Raw genomic sequence first — 23737 nt, forward strand, 5'->3', positions numbered from 1 at the left:
TTAAGTATTTAACCACTTGTGCATCTTTTGCCAGTCTGATCTTCTACTGTTATAATTTTGACTTGATTGATTACACAGTGCATCTGTGAAGAGATTCATAAATAATTCACAAATCAACTGGTCATTGCAGTCTCCATTCTACACACCACATTTGTGCACTACCGTACTTTCTCATGTTTTGAGCTCATTGCTAATCATTTTCTATGTTTAACTGATGAAAAAATTACAAAAATGGATGTTATGAGCTCTTTTTAAAAACATTTTTTGGTTGCACTTTATTTTACAGTACATGTACTTATAGTGTACTTACAGTGTATTTATCTAAGAAAGTTCTGGTAACGCAAGGTAACTACATGGGGTAGTGTTAGGTTTAGGGGTAGGTTCAGGGTTAGTAACTAGTTATTACATAGTTACTGTAATTACTATAATAAGTACATAGTATGTACATGAGGAACAGGACTGTAAAATAAAGTGCTACCCATTTTTCTATGTTTATTTGATGTTCATTTTATATGATAAGCTTTTATTGTTTATATTGCATGGTGCAATATATATATTTTATAAATATAGGATTTTAAGTTACTGTCACTAGTAATAGGTCCCCTTCAAATTGTAATTGTAGTTTTAAAGTTCATGTTAAATTCATATTTGGTCACGCTATAATGCTTCAGAAATGCCACTTTTCTCTTGATGCCATAAAAAGCAGATCCACTCAGGTTAATCCACCTCAGGAACAAAGTCACTGCAGGACATTTAGGGCATATGATTCGGGATGCACTCCTGTCAAGTCCCGAGCTGATGTTGCTCATCCTCAATGACAGAACAGACTTTAAGAGGCATAGTCCTGCTGTCTTAGGTAGAGATGAGGCTATAAATAGAATCACACTGGCACACACACACACACACACACTGCTTTCTGCCTCTTTCTCAGACAGCACACGAGTATTTCTTCTTCTCATAAACACAGGCAACCCTTCTGAATATCGTTTTGCTTCAGTTGCTGTGGACCGAGCGTTGTGCTTATAAAGGCTGCTGATGCTTTACCTCTAGCTCACACGACTGGGACTCCACAGACACAAAGCAAAGTCAATAATTTAATAAGCCCACCAAAATCCATTATAATGCATACATAATGGATCACAGCTTAGTGGCAAATCCCCCTCAACACAAGACAACAACTGGACTTTGCAAACCCAGTCCAGTCTATGCAATATTCCATCACACTGTATAGATGACCGACTGATATATCTTCAAGTTTGGTTTCCCATTACGTTTAAGCATTAAAGGATCAAATCTGCTAAGCACAATGCAATGAACAGAATGTAAGGTCTTTTAATGTGACATAACATCTTAAAAACATGGCACTCATGGCATGAGATGCTGAAAAGACAGCGAGACGCATCACAGCTGTCAGGCCAGCATGTTTACAAAGTAAAATAATAATAATAATAATAATAATAAACTGCAGATGGATTGAGAACACGTTCTGTGTGAGTAGCACTGAACATACCAAAATTGACTACTGTATTTTCTAATGCTTTGAGCTCTTTTCAAATAAAATTTTCAGTACATATGATGTTAATGTTACACGATAAAGTTGCATTTTTTATATTTCATGAAAGGAAAACTATAAAAGTTATTTTATGAAAGTTATGTTTTAAAAATAACTTTTTGTAAGTAACGGCTTTTTGAATTTGTAAAGTTTGAAATTAAATTATTTTACAATCTTTCTAACCTTTAATTATTACAATTGATATAATTACAAACCAACATTTAGCCACAAACTAGCTAGTCCAAGATTAATTGATCTTAAATTACAAGCAAAAGTGTTGTCAAAAGTACTGTACTTGAGCACTGCAGCCAATCACAGACATGCTTGCTGAGCTTGTGAACACATGGCCAATCAGAGGATTTAATATTAGTCAGAATCTGCTCAATTCGGTTGAGCAGTTTGTTCGTGAATCACAGTATTAACACAATGTAAATAAGAGATTCATCATCAAATTGTTACAAATTACATGAGAAAAATTGTTGTTTGTAACATAATCTATTGAATTAAACATATTAGATAATGCATTCGACTACTTTTGGATTTCTTTTAGATTACTTTTGACCTAAAAGTTATTCCATTCTTTGCCGTCAGCATCATGAGGTCAGTTTCTGTTTATTACTTTCCTTGCTTTCTGTATATAACTGTGGCGAGTGGGACGGGGCCGAGAGGCGTGGGAACGAGGAGTGAGGCCAGGTGTAGTGATTGAAGATGAGCTACACCTGCGCCCCACCGCCAGTATCGAGTCCCACGTAGGAGATGGAAGGATATAAAACTGGAGCGACGACCGTGAAGGACGAGAGAGGACCAGGCCTGGGACATTATTTTATGTTTTGGTTTTTATTTGCACGCACCAGTCGTCCGCGAGGGGCTGGTGCGCTGTTTTGTATTTATTTTTGAATATTAAAGTATTTTGATTGTGCGCCGGTTCCCGCCTCCTTCTTCCGGATGAATATGGAGCTTATATCGTTACAATAACCTATTCATAATTTGAATAAAAGCTTTATTTTTCATGCAGCTAAGTACACAGCAAAGTTTCAAGAGTACAACCGTAATAAAAAAAAAGTGACTGCATACTAGTGCTAATAGCATACAGACTGAACTTTTCAAATAGTTACATTTAAAAATATAGATATTTTGTAAAATGTTTAAATTCACTACATTATTATTTAGATATATATTAGCACTTGGTTATTCAATAGAAATCATTTTGTCATTAAACATTCCCAACTACTACTACTGTATATTGTGGTGCATACTGTTACAAGAATGTAAAATTACTAATATTTTGGTCATATTGCCTACAAAGATGCAGAACAAGTCTCATTACACTCTAGACTGAGAAAGAGCACACAGCTTCTGAACATTAAGTGTTTCACGTATGTAAGGTTTAAATGGCATGTTTCAAAGGAATACCATGTTTTATCAGCAGAACAAATGTTTGCACCATGCTTGCTTCCAGATTTGTTTGGGTTTTTCACACCACTTCATGTAGTTCAGCACTTGTGCAATGACATAATGCATAATCCCACGCAGTGATGTGATTTAGTGCAAGAGTGCGCCTTCCAGAAACATCCAAGCCAACCCAAACTCTCACTGGCACTCGGGCAGAACAGCTCGGATGAGATAATTAGCTCTCGCAGAGCAACTTCCAGCACAGATTACTACAGACTCCAGTCAAGGATGTGCTAAATCCCCCATTTAATTCATCTAAAATACAAACAAAGATAATTAACCAATCTGGAGGGAAAGTGAAACTTCACGGTGGAAAGAAATGAAGCATGAAAGCAATCCCACTTGAGCAAACAAAAATATCAATGTGCTCCGTCCAATTAATTGGAAAGAAGAATTGATGCTGATAAAATGAAAAGTTCTACATCAGGGACATTGTAAAGTTAGAAAGCTTTACACATGCAGGTGTGCTTTAATAAGGTCACAGACAGCTGGGAAATGCATTGTTAAATGCAAACGCCGCACAGAACAAAATACTCAAATTTTTATATGCTCACAATATACACAGGTCTTTTCATATCTGTGATTTAAAGGACAAATAAATGCCAAGCCACTTGCATTTCAACACCAAAATATGACCTATTACAATAATATAACCTTTTTGTGTGGATCTTTTTTTTGGTATTAAATGACATTTTTATTTACTTGTCTAATTTAAATCGGGGGGCAGAAGCAACCGTTTTGAGTGTTCTTGTGATGCTTAGACTCTCAGTCGGTCGTTGTGTGTTAGTGATGTTGACTGAACACTCACCTCCATAGTTGTCAAGTTACAGCGGTGGGTTCCTGCAAACCAGCCGCTGCTGGAGCACTGGTCAATGTCCACATCCTGCAGATCAACATCCACACGTACGACTCCTCTACACCACCACAGAAGACAGAGAGAGAGAGAGTTTCGTGTAAATGGAAACGTGAGTTATCTATTGCACATTGAAGTGCTTGCAAAAACCAAAGAATAGAATCAACATTTTTAGCACCTAAACTCTGGAACAATCTACCTAGCGTTGTTTGGGAGGCAGACAGTTTAAATCTAGATTAAAGACCCATCTCTTTAACCTGGCATACACATACTCACTTCATCATAAGAAGAATGGCATATACGCTAATATTAGTCTGTTTTATTCTTATTCTGAGGTCAGTGTAGCCATCCAGATCAAGATCAGATGGTGGTTTCAGCACCTAGAGAGGACGTCTACAGCCCTGAAGACCATGACAACTAGATGAGTCCTAGAGACAGATCTCCTGTAAAGTAGAGCTTAGATCGAGCCCAACAAATCAAGCCCGACCCTACCCGAGCCCAAGCATGTTGTGTCCTAGCCCAGCCCGGTCTGACACGTTCACCTTAATTATGAGCCGAGCCCGATTTAAACCTGACCATTTTTAATATGTGGGCCATTATAACCAGGGGTGGCTACGGGGGAGCTGCGCAGTTATATTATATATGTGAAGACTATATGGGTGCCACATTTAATGCACGAGACAAAGCCAACACATATGTTGTCTCTCCCCACGACTAGTTTAAAATGTTTCAATACCTCCGATTTTCCTCCAAACTTGCTCAAAGATAATTCTCCTGTTTTAATTTTTTTCTTTGCTTCTTCAAGCTCCATGTTGCACTTAATCTACTGAATAGTACAGCATGCACAGCAGGTGTGATGCGTCACACATGCGAGACTGCGAGTGGACGAGACGCTGCGCATGACACATGACGTGCTTTATCAAGGGCCCGACCCGACCCGGCCCGAGGACGAGGACGAGGACGAGGATGAGAATCTAAGCTCTACTGTGAAGACCTCGTCAGCCTTCGGATCAAGACCACGAGTCCTCTGCTCAATCTGACCTGAGTTGCAGCCTTGAATTAAAGCACACTATATTGGTTTCATCTGGACGGAAGGGTACTGACCCGCTGACTGAGCCTGGTTTCTCCCAAGGTTTTTTTTTTATCTATTTTTTTTTTTTTTTTTTATCTCTGTCACTGATGGAGTTTAAATCACCTTTGGCTTGTTTAGTTGGGGACATAATTTCTGGCAACACTGTTAACTTGACTGCACAGACACTATTGGAAGAGAACTGAACTGAGCTGATAAATTGTTTACTATTGTCCTCTTGCATTAACAGCACACATGTTTCCTGTTTAACACTGTAAAGCTGCTTTGACACAATCTATATTGTATAAAGCGCTGCATATTTTTTTTTACTAAAGCTACTATTCTTACTATTAATCTAATCTAAAAGCCTAAAATACATGGCATGCCTCAAGTATATTTGTAAAAGCTAATATAGTACCAATATTTGCATTATTTCATGTTAAACTAATATATTTTTATGTCGCTTTGAACTTGTAACAGACAAAATTCACAAGCATGTATTCCCTTGTAAAAGAGATTAATCTTGAAAGTATCAAAAAGTTAATTCAAAATTTCTACTTCAAAATGTCATTTTTAATGCAAAAAGTGTTATTTGCCATGTCTTTGTAATATTTACTAAATTTACAGAAAATTTTCAAAGTAATATTTTTAATAATTTAACATTTTCAAAGCAAATCCTACATATTTTGTGTGTGTCTGTGTACCATAAATAAATTATCTTAATCATAATAAATATCTTAATTTAATACAAATTACATTAGCTTTTTACCACACAGAGGAACGGAGCTGAAGTGACAAATATGGTTTTAAATCAAAATAAACATTTCATAGAACAATTACTGCATAATTACAATTGCAGGAAACAGTGAATGTTTTTTTTTTTTACAGTTTATGCTACATTTTCTTTCTTTTTTCAGATATCCTTAAGAATGTGCTTTATTTGAGGAGCATCTACTGTACATTAACTGATAATGTAATCCGATTACATCAACAAATTACATCTGAAGTCATATTTATGGGTAAGATTAAGTATAAATAGGTCCATGACATAATAGGTTGCCACTTTTTGAACCTAAAAATTTGGTTTTGTTTTCAATCTCTATTAACTGAGACCTGGTGTCCTCTAGGACAAATCATATTTTTTAATCATATTTAATGTAAAAAAGAAAACTTTTTTTCCTATGTTCTCAGGAGGATTCATTCCTCAGAAAAGCAATGCAGAATGGTCAACATGTATACAAAACAAACCTTCATGCATCCAATCATTTCCGCAGTTTTACTTCTAATAATGAGCTGAGTGCTGTACTTTGCCATGTCTTTTCAATTGTTCTTCTTCAGAGAATGAGAAAGCCATCATAAGACTGAACACAGAGTCTAACAAGAAAAGTGTTTTATAACCTCAGCATGGCCATGTTCAGTCTGATTTGTAAATGCTGCTGTATAATTATTTAATAATTAAATTATTGTATAATGTAAGTTCTCGTAAGAGTTCTTGCTTTCCAACTCGGAGGGGAAAGCTAGTCCTCCGGTTCATTATGTGAAAATGAAAGCCATTGGCTGTTACTCCAGATAGAGGTCCATTAGAGGGGCTTATCTTTCACTGTCCCATAAGGGATGTTATCTGAGACCCACGGACCATGCTGTTTCATATAGACTCCATGTTCTCTCACAATCTTTGCTGCTCTTTTATATCACAAAGATGATGGTGTCTGTTATAAAGGCACAGTGTAACATAAAACTAACTATGTTCCTGCTGAAGTTAATGAAGAACCACATCAGTCTCCACCATCTAATTCAACTAACCCTAGAATCAATCCATTGCTGTAAATGAACCTCTCCTTTCCGTTTCCTGCCTGACAACAACAGCACGAGGGAACAGAGCTGAAGAGTCTGTGGCGTGAAAGGAAAGGAAAGGAAGCACCACATTTCTGTTGCTCAAACAGTATTGCATGGTATGGAAGCATGTTTCCACCACTGAAAAAAAGGTAGTTGCAACTTTTTATCTCAAAATTGTGAGATATAAAATTGCAAGTGCGTGCTATAAAGTCAGAATTAATCCACCAGCTCTTTGGTCACAGTAATATTTCTACTAATACTTCTTGTTATCCATGAATTTTCAAATGTACTGTTTTACAAGAAAGGCTGAAAAATAGTACTTTATTTATTTATTTATTTATTTATTTATTTATTCAGATGCCAATTGAAGTTATTTATTTGCAGTCCTTAATAGAAAAATAAGTTTCAATGGTTGGATGTTATACTCAATTAATTTCTGACTTCTGATAGAAGTTGAATGTTGTGCCGGCTTAAAGATTATTATTTATTGGATATTAAAACACAAATTCAGTTTCAGTTTGGTATTTGCTTGATAAATAACACATTTTTGACAGATTCCTAAAATATTTTTGTGTTTTCTAATGACAGGTGGTCTTAACACACACATACACACACACACACACACACACACACACACACACACACACACACACACACACACAGTCATCAAGTTAGATACTTCTTTTCAGGGATGCACTAAATGTCATAAGTCTAATAAATGCAGTTCTTTTGAAATCATTAAAAGTATTTGTTGATTAAATTTATGAAGCCTTAGTGAGAATCTGAACAAACCTACAGATTTCAAACTTTTACATAAATATTATTATTCATTTTTTTGGTGTAATTGTGAACAATATATGTGCTTTCTCTTCTGAAACATCGACAACAGTTTCACGCTGCTGGCTTTAATTAAAGTTTTCATTCCTATGAACGGATGCATCATGGTTCTGTTGCTTTTACTCAAAAAATCAATTTTATCAGAAGACAGAGAGTTCCCTTTTTTGATTTCCTTTTTTGAGTCTGGATCCGCTGGGACTGTTATTTGCATGCGCCCCCAAATTATTCCTCTCTGCTCATTTCTTTTTCGACTCCAGCAAAGGCCCAAAGGCAAAAGTCATCTGTCTGCTGAGATGTGAAACAAACACCTGCAGACAGCTGGAGCTGCCAGGGCTCTCTCTTATCTTTAGGCAGAGAAAATGGAGCATGAGCGTGACGGAGAGAGAGAAGGAGAGAGTCACAGAAAAATGAGACACCGCGAAATGGTAGAATTATCTGCTCAGCACACTCCTCTTTCAAGTCGAGGGATGTTAACAATGTTTACAATCCTGTTCTCAAACTCTATTACAATGTCTTGATGACCAAAAGTATAAATAACTTACATAAGGATAAAAATAACATACGGCAAGAAAAATGAGAACAGCAATCATAGGGTTTCACACTAAAACAGCATGACAAACCAATATCTACTGTGACATGATGCATCCTGCAAGCAACAAAGCTCCAAATAAGAGCACTTTGCTTGCAATTTACAAAACTATGTCACATTTCACTGACAATAATAACAATTTATAACATATAACAATGCATTTCCAGACAAATGTGTTCAACAGCCCCAATTAGCTTTATTTCTTTATTTCAGAGGCTTGAAAATCCTGAATGTTGAGGGATTGGAAATCCTCCCAGATTGTTCAGTCATTAAAACTTTGTACTTGATCTCATTAATCTGGAGGTTCGTGAGCTCAATCAGTGAGGCCCATGACTTGTCATTTCCAAACAGAAATCAAAAACCTTTGCTTATGGAAATAAAACAGGTTGACAAAAAGATTGAATAAAAAATATTTGGTGATAGTATAGCATAATGAGAAATTTACAAGCAATTTTTAAAAGGGCGTTCATTTTTGACCAGGAACACCAAATTAGGTAAAGCATTTTTAGTCCCGCATAAAACTTAAAGTTGTTTAAAAATGCATCATTTACTCAACCTAATGTTGTTCTAAGCCATTGAGACTTCTGCAACACAAATAAATATACTGAATTCATGCATCATGTCTTAGGGTTTGAAAAAACTTTAAAAGCTCACATATAAGAGATTTAACAGCTGCATGCATTTTCAGCTGAATGTTTTGTTCCAGGAGGGTCAGCACACTTTTTCCAAGGAGACAAAAATATAGCTTTGAGAAGGCGTTGTTGTTGTTTTTTCTTTCAGTTTGATGGACAGCAATGAACCCCTCATGTCTGGCGCTAAACTGAAATATCCACCACTGATGCATGCCAATTCAGTGCTAACTGTATAAGGCTAAGTATGCTATACAGACCTTCTGTAAAACACTTTAAGGCAGATTCGTTTGCTTCATTGGCTTTGTAAGTTATGTAATCCGCTTCTAAACAATAAAACAAAGGGAATGAAACTGCACACTGTATTCATTTACCTACTTTTATGTTGGTTCAACAATGTACACTTATCATTAATGATGTCATGCAAGTAGTGATGTAATAATTTTACTGATTTCAGATTATTGCTGTAAATATCGAAAATGGCATGTAATGAATTCTTTGCTATTTTAGTTCTACGTTGTTCTGCTTTATTTTCAGATGTCCTCTGGGATTCAACACTCTTAAAAAATAAAGGTTCTTTATTGGCATTGATGGTTCCATGAAAACCCTTTTACATCCATGGAACTTTTCCATTCAACAAAAATTTATTTGTGGTGCAAAAATGTTGAATTAAGAATAAAATATGTTGAGAACTGTTTACTGAAACCAAAAATGGGGCATATGCACTCTTCAAAAACATAAACATAATGTATAAACATACATTTATGTTTATGTTAACTTGCTTTTTTCCCTCAAGAGGATGATTTAACAAGAATCCATGCATCCAAACACAGGTCGGGAGCTGTAGTTGCAGACAACTTTGCTATGCTTTTTGTGAATTTTTAATTCTTTTTAATTCTTTGATGAAGTTTTCCTTAAAGGCTGCCCTCTGAACAGAATCTCCAGTCTCATGAGGTGATATGTTATATGCTTTGCTAACATCGGCTTACCACACCACCATTCAATGGATCATTTTGATTGCATTGCATAGATCACATCTGGAAGAAAACCATTACAGCTGCAATAATGCAGAGTTCTGGAAAATTCCCAAAATTCTAAATGTGTTCAAGTAACCAGTGCAGCCAGCAGCTTTTCTCATTTATTTATGGCTTGATTGATTTTGAAAATACCCAGAGATACTAGGGATCTCTGGGTGATACCTAGCAATTTAGCACATTAACATTCACATTACTGTGCTGACAGAAAACCAGCATTCTGTCTGTGCATACACTGAGTCCTAACAAGTGTTCAAGAGTCTTTATCTCCAATAAAAATATCTGTATGGCATTGCATTCGGTGACAAAATATCAGGCAAGTGGCATCTGCAAGCAAATGCTGCCAAGCCATCTTGGCAGTGACTTTTAACCAACTGTTATCACAGCTTCCTCTGAATGCATGAAGTGAGTTTCCGTCATGAGTCCAAGCAGATAACCACAGTTCAACTATGAGTGTCTAAATATGTATTGCATTAATTTTAAACAATATATATGATTCCATCATTAAAGACCTCGTGAAATGTTCTACTTAAAAAGTGTGCTTGTCCTGACCTTTTTGAAGTGCATCCAACTTGACATGTTATCTGATGACATAGACATTTAAATACTTTTAATCAGATTGGTTAGTTATAACCATAACTCAGTACACTACACTGTACACTGACAGTAAACGTCCAGATTATTTCATAACCTCATATATTAGAATAAGTTTGGACAATTCTTGCCTCAATATTCAACGATATATTCATACCATCATCATATTTTTGCTATTTTTAAACAATTGAATCACACTAGAAGGATACATTTAGATAAGAGTCAATTAAATAATGAACTGATTTTAAATAAAACAAAAGTATTTAGATGCTAGGTTGGACATGTTTTAAATCTTATGAATGCATACAATTCATTCATTTCAATATTTGATGCATTTCTTTTATAAATTGCTTTGTGTTTCATTATTGTTTCACTGTTTACATTTTGCTGCTTTTAGAAAAGACTCATTAATGTTGTGACAACTTACCCCACATAACAGGTCCGCACGTGTTCAGTGAACTCCAGGAGCCATTTTAATCTCATGGAAATGTTTACAGGTTTTTGTAGCCAAATCTTTAAGAAGTATACCAACAGAAACTGACTTTTACAAATAATTCTGAGAAATGTGAATTGGAGTATGAGTAAGTGACAACCTGCCCCGTTCAATCCTATGACCTCGCATTAAACATATAAGCTACTGTCGTGAGTACCAATACATAACTGTGTGTTAGCAGCAGGGACAGTAAGGGACAGTGCATATAAAACACACTGTATGTGTTGAAACTAAAACCTGCTTGTCTTACATCATCATGAATTCGGAGTTTGTGGGTCACAAAATCTAACTCGTTGTTCAGTCTGTTGATGTTTATGTGACTTCTGCTGAAGTTTATAACGAGTGTCTTACCTAAACTCCGGCGCAGTGTGATTCTTCAGACCATAGAAACCCGCGGAGAGCGTCAGCAGCCAGTGGGGCACAAACCTGCCGTGCTCGCACTCGAGAAAGGGCGCAGACCACTTGACACGACTCCTGTCCTGCGCTGCTGGAAACCCTCGACTGTTGGCCAGCCTCTGGGGTCTCTTTCGGTCCCGAAACTCGTTGTACCAGTCAGACTCGGGCGTCCTGTGTTTAAGGCGATGGCGCGCGGTGTTGGACAGATCTTGGAGCACTATGCGCTCCTCGCTTCTGGTCGCCTGAAGGAACACCTGCGGACCGGGCGCCTCGGGAGACTCCGTGTGAAATGTGAGCACCGCCCGGTGGATTTTAGGATTCCCTTCCAACATACTCGTCACGAGCGCGTGGTACCACTGGACATCCCTCCTCGGGTGCTGCTCCCTGGAGCTGTTGGACTGCAGGAGCGTGTTTAGGATGTTGGTGGCGTGCGTCATGGTGTCGAGGACGCCGTGGAGGGAGGAGTGCGAGGCGGCGTGAGCTCCACCGCGGAGACTGCTCAGCTCGTACCGCCGAGAGCAGCTGACATGCTCCAGGGTGGACGAGTCCCCCGTGTGCAGGAAAGCGGTGACCACCCGAGGCAGATCCTCCTCGAGCTTATGCGCCACGGCCGTCCGCTCGGTGCTGGAGACGGTCGGCTGCTGGTGCATCGTCTCCCCGGTGCTGTAAACCGGGTATTTAGCCTTGATTTCGGGATCCTTGTCATTTTCAGACCATTCCACGTAGCCGTAATTCGATCCCTTCGCAATTCCAATTAGCAGAAGAAGGTGGAGCAGGAACGCATCCATGCCTCGACGCCAGCGAGGAGCGTGAACATTCTCCATCGACATTCACTTCATGAGTGCGTCCATTCCTCAGCTCAGCGTAAACAGACGTGCGTTCTCAAAACTTACTCAACTCTAATGGTTCATTCGGAATAATAACTCACACACCGACCACAACACCCACATCTGTGGATCTGACGCGATCTTTGAGAGACTGTGGCGAATATCTAGCGCATCGTTTCTGCGGTGGTTCCTGTGGCGCTCGCTGCTCTCACCAGTAACGAATGCTGCTCGGAGTCGGAGCTGGCGGGGGGCTGATTGTTTCCAAAAGCATCTTTCCCTCGTTACTGTACTGGAGACTCGTGAATGGCCATCGCTGCTGTCAGTCTTGTGCACTTGGGTGGAGTGAAGAGACACAAGGGATGCTGGTACGGCATGAGCTCATGGGCATATGAAGCAATCCTTGTCCATTCTTCTCCTCCATAATCTCGTAATATTAAAAATTCATTACATTTTTACATTAAAAGGGAAACATTAAACCTGCACTGTAAAAAAATATCTAAAAATGGACAGCAAAAACGTGTTCTTATTAGTTTCTTTACAGTTTATAATAGAAATGTACATGGTATCATGTCGTTTTTCTAAATTATTATAATTGCTTTAAGCCCTTATTGTGTTTTTGTATTCACTGCCATTGCTGCTGATGGTCATCAATATGCAGGATGAGCAGAAAAAGTCATGTGATACATTTACAGTACAATATTAAAGTAAAAAGTACAAACGGCCTTATATGAGCCTTATTATTTATTCTCTATTTTTCTTATCTGTTATGTGCATTAAGATGTTTATGTGGCATTTTATGTTGTCTGCTGCATAGCGCTTTATACAACACAGATTATTTCAAAGCAGCTTCACAAGAAAAAAATAACAATGTTAATGTCTTATATATTCATCAGTTATTAAACAAATTCAATTTTAGCTGCAAGGCACATCACATAAGTGTCATTATTCAGCTCAGTTCTCAAATCATTGCTCGATCCATGATATTGTCATCTTGTCTGAATCAGGAGAGAAATATGCACATTTCAATCACTGTTTACAAGCGAAGGCATTCTAAAAACAGCTCTAAACAAACAATTCAGTGGTTTTGATGTAGACTCGAGTGCTGTGATGCTTTTATCAGCTGTTTGGACTCTGATTCTGACGGCACCCATTCACTGCAGAGGATCCATTGGTGAGCAAGTGATGCAATGCTACATTTCTCCAAATCTGTTCTGGATTTTCTTATGGGCCATCAAAAGACATCCCTACAAGGACAGTAAAACCTGAAATCATTTATTGCCAGGAGGAGTAAGTGATCCCCTTGAGGAAAACAGCTTATTAGACACTAAACAATCTCTTCATAGAAAATATCACTGGCTCAGAATAAAAGAAACAGAAGTCATATATTATTAATGCGAATCTAGTACATGCTTAGTACTGCAGTTTTGTTTTTCAGCACATTTTGACACTTATTTGAGACTGGCATTTCACCAACACCAAAAAAATGGAAAGGGAATATAACTTAACAAATGACACTTTAATGTTTTGTATACAGCTTAAATAAACCGAAATTTACTTTATTGTTTAAATTTACTTTATTTAGGAACATAAAACCTCATTGAAACCAAACATTTGAGAAACTAACCTCGGAGGTGTTGTTGTGGGGGAAAAAAATTTCTAAATACGTTTATTGCTACTAAATATTTGAATGTTAAAGTTGCTTTGCAATGGTTTTTATCGTAAAAAGCGCTATACAAATAAACTTGCAATTTCAAACCAAAACAGAAACACAACAATCTACATTACAACAAACAGCATATACATCAAACATGCATTATTTACAATTTTATTAATTTAGGAAATAACTTCAGCTACACGTGTAATAAACAAGTGCCGGGGATTGAACCCAAACTTTCTCACTTGCACCCACATACCGATGCGCCAAGCCCCGCCAGCGGTGACACCCATTGTGTGCGCGCCCGATGACGTCATGGCGAGTGTCGTCATCAGCAGCACTACCGAAGTGGACGCGAGAAGAGTTCGATTCATTCAACGAGCTGAAAGAATCCAACATGGCAGGACGGGAGCGCAAACAAACGGACACGGATAAAGGGATTGTGGTTTGTGCGCTTGCAAATAAATTAAAAGCATCGCAGATGAAGTTAGTGTGAAACCAAAGCTGGAGGATTGTGCTTCATTGTAAACTTTGTCCACACTGTAAAAGTAGCCAACACGGAGTTGCAACTTTGCAACACGTGAAGAAAAAAAAAATGCATGTATGTCTCATCTCAGCTGTGCTTTGCAGATCCCGGATGACTGGCCCGGTTACCCGCTCGCCCTGTTCACCTCACCCGAGCATTACTGCGAGGACCTGGACTGCGTCTACATCCCACACGGAGTCATCATGGACAGGTACTGCGAATGAAATGAAAGAGTCATCTAACCTCCTTCTGGTGACGACCACCGACCACCGTGCACACCGATCAAACCATTCTGCTAGTGCAGTCTTAAGTCAGATTTTAGATCTCAGACTTTTGGACCCCACTGCAAATGAAAAAATGAATTTTAATATTATTTTAATTCAATTCAAGTTTATTTGTATAGCGCTTTTCACAATTCAAATAATCGCAAAGCAGCTTTACAGAAAATGTAAGTTTCTACATATATTTAGTAGTAGCTTATCAGTGATGACTGTCAGTCAATGTACATATGACAGAAATGTAGTAAAAATCAAATAAAGACGTAATCAAACAAAATCAGCTTTATTTTGTGCTGTATGTTCATATTATATTTTTGTAAACATTTCAGCAATGCATTTGAATTTGTAAGGATTGTCTTTTTTATTTTAAATATTTAAAGCTACAGTCATTTACAGCATAGTGCCTGATTTATACTGAAATCAATGTTTCGTAATGGATCTTGTCAAGTAGTTTGGAGGTTAACATCTTTTTATTTTTATGCAAGCAAAATTTTTCTTACAATTTTGTAAGAAATTGATTATGTGAGCGATGCAATTAGTTGCCTTTCATTTTGAAAGGTAAATCAGAATTAATTTGCATGTGGATTCCTTTTTGTAATTACACCACAATTATTGCTGACTTTGGATAAGCGTTTGTTTGTTAACTTGTCGTTTTTAGTCTCGATTGCACACACTTTATCATGAGGATTTTTTTCCCATTGTAATCTTTATTTGTGCCAGAAGGTTCTGTTGGAATAATGTCTTTGTTCTGGACAGTTAGATGAAATCTCTACAACTTTACAATAAGGTTCCCTTAGTTAATGTATTAACTAACGTGAACAAACAACATTTTTGTTACAGTATTGATTAATGTTATTTAAATGAAAATACAGTCGCTCATTGTTAGTTCATGTTAATTCACAGTGCATTGACTAATGTTAACAAGTACATCTTTTGATTTTAATAAATGTTGAAATTAACGTTAACTAAGATGAATAAATGCTGTAGAAGTATTCTTCATGTTAACTTTAGTAGTTAACTAATGAACCTTATTTTAAAGAGTTTATTATCTTAATAATCATAATGGCACCTGTGTGTTCTAAAATAATATTTTTGTCATTTTTTGATGGAAAATTCCTATTAGTATCAGGCATGGTTCAAATAAGGACTATATGAGCAGTAATGACAATGAAGCATGTAGATTTTTTTTTTTTTTCTTTTTGAACAATTCCGTATGATAAATGAACTCTTAGACTGTGATGTGCTGTCATTGTTTTTTTTTCCAGGACAGAGAGACTGGCCAGAAACATCATGGATGATCTTGGCGATCATGACATCGTGGTGCTGTGTGTGCTGAAGGGAGGTTATCAGTTCTGCGCTGACCTGGTGGACTGCATCAAAGTCCTGTGCCGACACTCCAACAAGACCCTTCCCATGAGGGTGGACTTCATCCGGCTCAAGAGCTACCTGGTGAGCACGCCTGGAGTTTAGCGTTTCTGAGACTTTGTCCCATAGATGTCTTTTATCCATTTTCCTCAGAATCAGAATGCAGAGCAAATTGAAACTGATTTTCCTTAAATGCTAAAACAGCATGAAACCGCTTCGATCATGTGATGCATCACAAGTTTCTTTCACACTCGTACACACTTTTTTTTTTTTTTACAAATGCCACTTTGTTTGTGATTTGCTCTGCATTCTTTCATGATCATAACAAGTTTTGGCTTTCCTGCATGTAAAATGCAGCCAGACATGCAACCAAACCTGATTGAGAAACATTTCTGATTATTATCAGTGTTTATAACCAGATGGGCGGCTTTATATTTTTGAGGAAACTGATGATTCCGTTTTTTTAAGTTCCTTTGATTAATAGCAAGTTCAAAAGGAATAATAAGTCACTAAAGTGTCTGCAAAGGCCTAGAGTAAAATAGTAGCCTATATAATATATAAACATACTGTATATATAAGTAAAATGTATACAAAATCATAGCTAGGAGAAAAAAAGTTAAATTCACTAAGTGGCTTTATGTCAGTTTCAGTGGAGTTGTTCTGATCAATGAACTGCAGCTGCTGCTGTTGTTGTTGTTGTCTGTATTTCATGGTTTTAGTCACCAGAGGGCGTCGTGACTGTATGTTTGTCATGCTCTGTGTCTCATCTCAGCTTCAGAGTTTGTGAAGTCGGTTGATTTCCATATAATCTAAGTCACTCTGTCTGGAAGCATCCACTTAATAATGTGATGATAATAATAGTTTTGATACAAGCTTGAACTAATATCTGGGCTCATTTGTAGTAGACAGTAAGTCTTTCCAGACGTATTGGTTCAAGTAAATATGTACTTAATCTCATTTTTTCCTTTGTATTTTCCCCTTACAATGAAACCGTGAAATATAATACTTTATTTCACTCCAGAATGACCATTCAACTCAAGATCTTCACATAGAAGGAGCAGAGAACCTGTCTGTGCTGAGTGGAAAGGTAAAGATATCCTCAGCCTTCACATGAAACCTGGCCATATAATGTCAATATGCAACAAAAATAATAATAATAATAATACTTTTGGACTTTGTGGAGAAATGTGACCTGGACATGTTTTTAAATTGCATTTAAATTAACTAGTCATAAATCGTTATTTAGGAGCACTGTGAGAGAATGTCATTTTTCTCTCTTGTGTTCTTGGAACGTTTTTTGAAAGGTAAATGCTTAAAGTTGACTCGTCTGTTTCTGTGCAATACACCGTTTTACAGGTCAAAGGTTCGCAAGCAAGACATGCAAAAGACACACACAGGGACACAAACAAATACACACACACCATAGCATTCCATTCATATCATTTCTGTAGACATATCCATCAACTATTTTTATTTGACTTCAACACTATTATCAAGAGACAGTAACGAAGCAAAACAAATAAAAAAAAGTTGTTGTGATGACTAATTAAAATATGCATCTCATTTTCTTTTTCTGTATTCTTTCACATGTTATCATGCCATTTTAGAAATTTCCCTTCATTAAAACCATTTTATAATAATTATACTGTTTTGTCTAAATAATTGCATTAATTTAATTTAATGTTTCCTTAATTCTTAAATTTCTTTATTAACTCTAATTATAATGGATTTGAACCTTCTTCAGTTCCTGGTTAAGTGCGGTGCTTCTGAATATGTGTGAGAGTCTGTGATGGTAAATTGATCGGTCAGCTGTGTTGCTGGGGTTATGGGATGTCCCAGCAGAGGTCAGGATTGGGATACACACACAGTTCTTCAGTAAAAAACCTTTTGTCTTTTTATCTTCTCCTGAATATGAATTCTCTCGGTTCTTAACTGGGAAATAAAGCAGTTTTTTTTCTGTTTGTTTGGTGGTCTACACACAATAATAAATAGATTCTCTACACAATATCTGTGTGGTTTTGTTTTGTTTGTTTTCCTCCTGTCTAGCTCACGGGTAAATATAATGAAAACAGGAAACACTTTACCCCAAAAGAAGTTTTAGTCAATATATTTAAGCACAATTTGAGTTGTTGTTTGACTTATGAGAGTTATTTTAATGTTAGTATATTGTGAATATTGCGATGTTGATCTCTCCTGAGCGTTCAGTGTCTCATCTTTTTTGTGTTTCTTTCCATGTCCTGAAGAACGTCCTGATTGTGGAGGTACGTCTGCTGTCTGTCTGGATAAACTTTAATACTTTTAATATCCTTCCAGATAAACAAATGTCTTTCAGATGCTTTACTCTTCCGCTTACTGCCTCGCTCTCTCAATAAGCTTGAACAGTTCAGTCAATCATGTACCATTTTGTGGCTCGATTTATTCAAGCTGCATTCATTCCACGTCGCTTAGAAGCAGATTATTGTCCTTTTTGCAAACTTTTAATAATGCCATACATTCCCTACATTGAGCTTTGATTTGTTGTTAAATAATAAGTTAGCTTAATACATTTTATTTTTCTTTGTTAACAGTCTGATGCATCTACAAAAGTGCAAATGTAAAATATTAAAGTTTCTCTAAAAATAAGGGACTATATTAAGTATATTATATTTGTATGTGTAAAAGTTCTATAATATGTGACCCGGGACCACAAAACCATTCATAAGGGTACATTTGAGATTTCATTGAGATTCATCTCTGAATAAATCATCTTTCCATTGATGTATGGTTAGTTAGGATAGAAAAATATTTAGCCGAGATATAACTATTTGAATATCTGGAATCTGATGTTGCAAAAAAATCAAAATATTGAGGAAATCATCTTTAAAGTTGTCCAAATTAAGTTCTTAGCAATGCATATTACTAATCAAAATTAAGTTTGGATATATTTATGGTAGGAAATTTACAAAATATTTTCATGGAACATTGATCAGACTTAATATTCCGTTTTTTTGGCATGAAAGAAAAATCGATCATTTTGACCCATACTATGTATTTTGGTTATTGCTACAAATATCCCCTAGAGACAGTGTCACATATAACACTGTACCTATATTCAACAACAATGCATTAAAATCAATCAAAACTGCAGTAAAGGCTCTTACAATGTTACAAAGGATATTTTTCCAAAATAAATGCTACTCTTTTGACCTTTGGATTCATCAAAGAATCCTGGAAAATTGTGACATTAAATATTAAGCAGCACAATTTTTTCAACAATGATAATATAATAGTAAATAACTGGGAAATATCATTAATTTTTTCTGTATTTTTGAACAAAATAAATGCAGCATTACAGAGACAAAAGATAATTTTTAATGTTTCAAAAACGTTAAAAAAAAGCTTGCTAAGCCCAAACTTTTGACCTGAATAAAATAACATGATACGTTTTGCAATTATATAAATGAATTAAACTTGTTTTTTTTTATGGTTGAAAACATAACAGTGTTTATTTGGTCTCTCTGGGATGTGATGATTTCACACAATGCCAAGACGACTTGGATCCTGTCATGTGGGCTTCATCTCAGTGTCCTTCTTCCCTCAGGCCATCGTGGACACTGGAAAGACCATGAAGACTCTGCTGGATCACGTCCAAGCCTTCGGCCCTAAGATGATCAAAGTAGCTGGGTGAGTCCAGACTGATAGACCAGTGTGTGTGTGTGTGTGTGTGTGTGTGTGTGGTCTGAGATGTGGAGATTTCTGATAAAGACTTGCACATGTTGAGTGTTATCTGGGCCTTGTTTTGTACCTGTCTCAGTTTGCTGGTGAAGCGGGTGCCCAGTGGGACAGGATATCTGCCAGACTGTAAGTCATGATTACATATACTACATCCAAATATCTCTCAATAATAATGGAAATATAATATATGGGAACACTTTATTCTGAAGACCGGTTTTCACTATTAAGTTGCTTAATTAGTAACATATCGTTTGTTTATTGGTAATTATAAAGCACATATTAATGTCTTATTCTGCATGACCATATTTTAGATCCCTTAACTCTACCCCATACCTAACCTTAAAAACCACCTTACGAATTATAAATAAGCAGGAAATGATCAACTTATTGAGGCAAAAGTTGTAGTTAATAATGAGATTTGGACATTAAAATAAAGAGTGGCCTAATATACGTTTAACCCTACTGTATAATATTTTATACACAGTCGTCTAAATGAAGAATATGATCAAACTGCTTGAAAACCTGTACACAATCTCTTTCTTCTGATTAATAGTTTAGTCTTAGAGCAAGTAAAAGGCATTGTAGTATAATTGTAAAAATGTCCACCTTAAGGTTGTGTTTGCTGAGAAATCTTTACTGATTTGTATGAAGTAAATGTAAGAATATCTTATATACTGTAGACATATTTCAAGATAAACCTTCAGTTTTTAGAAAAAATATGATCCATCAGGCAGTATCTAAATTGCATTGCATGTTTTGCATCAATAAAAAGAGATCTGAACATAAATATAAGCTTTTAATTATCTTAATAAGAGAGATATTACTGGGAGACGCAGAGCAACAACTGATATTTATATGCATTTTATGTTAAGACTTGGCTATAATTTTATAAGATCTCATTGGAATTCATCTTAGAAATGTTTGCACCAAATTGTATATTTCTGAATCAAGCTCTGTATAAAACGGAGGGGTTTTCCTCTTTGAATATGAGCTCAATATTATAACTATATGATACTACACGAGCCATACAAGCCTAGTGTATCAAATATATATATATATATATATATATATATATATATATATATATATATATATATATATATATATATATATATATATATATATATGTATATATATATATATATGTATATATATATATATATGTATATATATATATTTTAAAGCTGGTTCAATATACTGTTCCATTAAAATAAAATAGAAGATTTTGTTGGACTAATATTTCATGGCAGGCTTTTTAGGGTTAAGAGCTCTCTTGCCTGATTTTTGTTTCTCATAAAATATTAGTATTAACATTTCCATTTGATTCATGTGTGATATTTGTTCCAGATGTTGGATTTGAGATCCCTAATCGCTTTGTGGTCGGCTATGCCTTGGATTACAACGAATACTTCAGAGATCTCAACGTAAGATCAGCATTGTTAACTGTTGCACTGACTCAAATTGACATCCTCAAATGTAGCTTTCCACTTCTGTCAAAGAGCATTTTAAAAGCTTGATGTGAGAATATCCCCCGAGGACACAACTGCTGTGAGATCATGCAGAACTTCTCTGTGAAGCGTAGATGATGTTTGCTAGAGCTGCAGTGACGTATATCTGACCCGAGCCTGTAATGTCTAGCCGAAGCGTGACATGACAGACAACATTAGCATTGGGAGAATTAGGGAAGAGCTAGTCACTCGGCAGCTGCACAGTTGTCCATTCGTCTCCATTTGGAGGGCCGCTTGCTAGGGGCAAGTGAGCTGTTGTGAAAAATGACACCCACTTCAGAGAACGCCCTGGGCTGTTCAACTCAATTATCCAACAATCTCTCACATGCATAAATCATAGACACGACAGTAGCACCGTTCTGAAGTCTAGTGAGCTGCCTACACAGACATGATGTGTGCAGGCACGGTGCATCCTTGAGCAGAAAAAAGCCAATCAAACCGTCACATTGTGAAGTGTTATTACAGTGTAAAATAATGGTTTATTTGAAACTGTCATTTATTCCTGTGATGCGCAGCTGTCTTCAGTGTCACATGATCCTTCAGAAATCATTCTGATATGATGATTTGCTGCTCAACAAACATTTTTCTTTTATTATTATCAATGTTGAAAACTGTTGCGCGTATTTTTTACACTATATTTTTGTGTGAAAAACGTGGTGTATTTTTCAGGATTCTCTGATAAACAGAAAGTTCAGAAGAACAGCTTTTAATTAAAACTGATTCTTTTGTAGAAATGGAAGTCATTGTTGCCACAAATTAATGCGTCGTCGCTAAATAAAAGTATTCATTTCTTTAACCAAAATGCATGAAATAAAATGGACAAAAATGCATAAAAAATAGGCCCCACATATATCTAAAAACCACATTATAATAAATTTTATATATATATATAGATAGATAGATAGATAGATAGATAGATAGATAGATAGATATATAGATATAGATAGATAGATATAGAAAGATATATAGATAGATAGATAGATATATATATAGATAGATAGATATATATATAGATAGATAGATATATATATAGATATATATATATATATATATAGATATATGTATATATAGATATATATAGATATGTATGTATATGTTAATTTTGATCAACTTGATCTGTCCTTGCTGAATAAAAAAAAAGATAATAATAATTTTACAGTCGCCAAACTTTTTAAAAGATAATGTAATTAAATCATAAAAATGCAAAAAACATTTAAAATAAAAATGACCAAAATAACAACTTGGTAAAAAGAGTAATATTTTATTAATATAAATATTATATTTGTTTAACTTCATTTGATTTGACCATCAATTGACAACTTGTGTGTTAAATAATCTAAATATTACTGGGGGGGGGGGGGGGGGGGTCTTTGAAATATAAGGGGTTCAGTTAACAAAAAAAGTTTGAAATCTCTGAACTATCATATCTACACAGATAAAGTTCAGTTCTAATTAATTTTTTAGACTGTTTTACAACGTTTTTTTTTTTTTTTTTAAATATATAATATAGGACATATTATAGGCATGTAAAGATTTCGATGCCCTCAGTTTTTTTTTAGTGTATTTTCTGTTGACCTCTCCTGTCAGATCCTCCATCCATTGACTGAGTGTGTATGAGTCGGCCAATCAGGTCTCTTCAGTTCAAGTTAACATTTTCAAATAACAATCGTGTGTGACACAGAATTGATGTCTGAAGAAACAAGTGCTCTGAGTCTGAATCAGTCATTTTCGGAGGCTTCTTTCACTCGAGAGATCTGCTTGGAATCTGCTGACATCTTTGTCAATGGATTTCTGATTTCATCTTTGTACATGACTGCACTTGTGATGTGTTTGGGGTTCTATTGAATGTCTTCCTGTGATCCTTCTCTCGTTCTCACAGCACATCTGTGTGATCAGTGAACGAGGGAAACAGAAATACAAGATCTGAAGAGGATGATCTCACCCGGACATGAGGATCTGAAGATGTGTCTGTGGAGATCTGTGAAGGACCTGGTTACAACTGACTGAATACCACATGTTCCCTGTGCACACAGAAGGAAGCACAAATAGCTCATCGATAACATACTACTGTCTCTCTAATACATATGTGTTAGTATGCTATTTAGTCATTAAAGGGATAGTTGAACAAATGTCTCATTGGTTTGGAAGGGTTATGCATGAGGGCGAGTGAACTGTCCGTTTAAGACTAAGTGTGTCTCATTTTATAAAAGGCTGTCATTACAATGCAAATATGAATCGTCTTCCATTCAATAATGGAGAGCTGTTTACTTCTACTGTTAATTATAAATACTTCACTTTCAGTAATTCACCAGCAGAAGCTATAATAAGTGAACTACAGCTTAAGCAATTGTTGGCCAACTTTTGTGGAAGTTTACATTTATGTGGCTGTTTAAACATTTTATAAAATTTCCATGTAACAGCATTAAAATTTTATGCATGTGTATTTGTCAATTGTGTCATTTTTTTTAATTCCGTATTTAACAATAGAGATGAAAGCCTGCTTGTTTGGTTGTGGCTTATTTGCTGTGGTA

The 23737-nt window shown here is 36.0% G+C and overlaps 2 protein-coding genes across 3 annotated transcripts in view; one reads left to right on the forward strand and one right to left on the reverse strand.

Moving 5' to 3' along the window:
- The window catches only part of LOC128025067 (probable G-protein coupled receptor 158), a 45161-nt gene extending 32984 nt beyond the window's left edge, over positions 1-12177 (reverse strand). Inside the window, exons 1-2 of the mRNA XM_052611056.1 lie at positions 11290-12177; positions 3813-3918 (exon numbers count right to left, since the gene is read on the reverse strand). Of these exons, the coding sequence (XP_052467016.1) occupies positions 3813-3918; positions 11290-12164 (981 nt within the window). The 5' untranslated portion in view covers positions 12165-12177. The remainder of the gene's footprint in view (positions 1-3812; positions 3919-11289) is intronic.
- A 205-nt stretch (positions 12178-12382) lies between these two features.
- Positions 12383-23657, forward strand: prtfdc1b (phosphoribosyl transferase domain containing 1b). 2 transcript variants are annotated; one of them, XM_052611070.1, is made up of 9 exons: positions 12383-12526; positions 14446-14552; positions 15885-16068; positions 17006-17071; positions 18228-18245; positions 19565-19647; positions 19778-19824; positions 21046-21122; positions 23086-23657. In XM_052611070.1, exons 1-9 carry the CDS (start codon positions 12383-12385, stop codon positions 23131-23133), a joined length of 774 nt encoding a protein of 257 aa, XP_052467030.1. In that variant the 3' UTR covers positions 23134-23657. The 2 variants fall into 2 exon arrangements, with proteins under 2 accessions (XP_052467030.1, XP_052467039.1); XM_052611079.1 differs by lacking the exon at positions 12383-12526 and adding an exon at positions 14101-14260.
- The last annotated feature ends 80 nt before the right edge of the window (positions 23658-23737 follow it).

Source organism: Carassius gibelio, chromosome A2 (assembly GCF_023724105.1).
Source record: "Carassius gibelio isolate Cgi1373 ecotype wild population from Czech Republic chromosome A2, carGib1.2-hapl.c, whole genome shotgun sequence".
Classification (NCBI taxonomy): Eukaryota; Metazoa; Chordata; class Actinopteri; order Cypriniformes; family Cyprinidae; genus Carassius; species Carassius gibelio.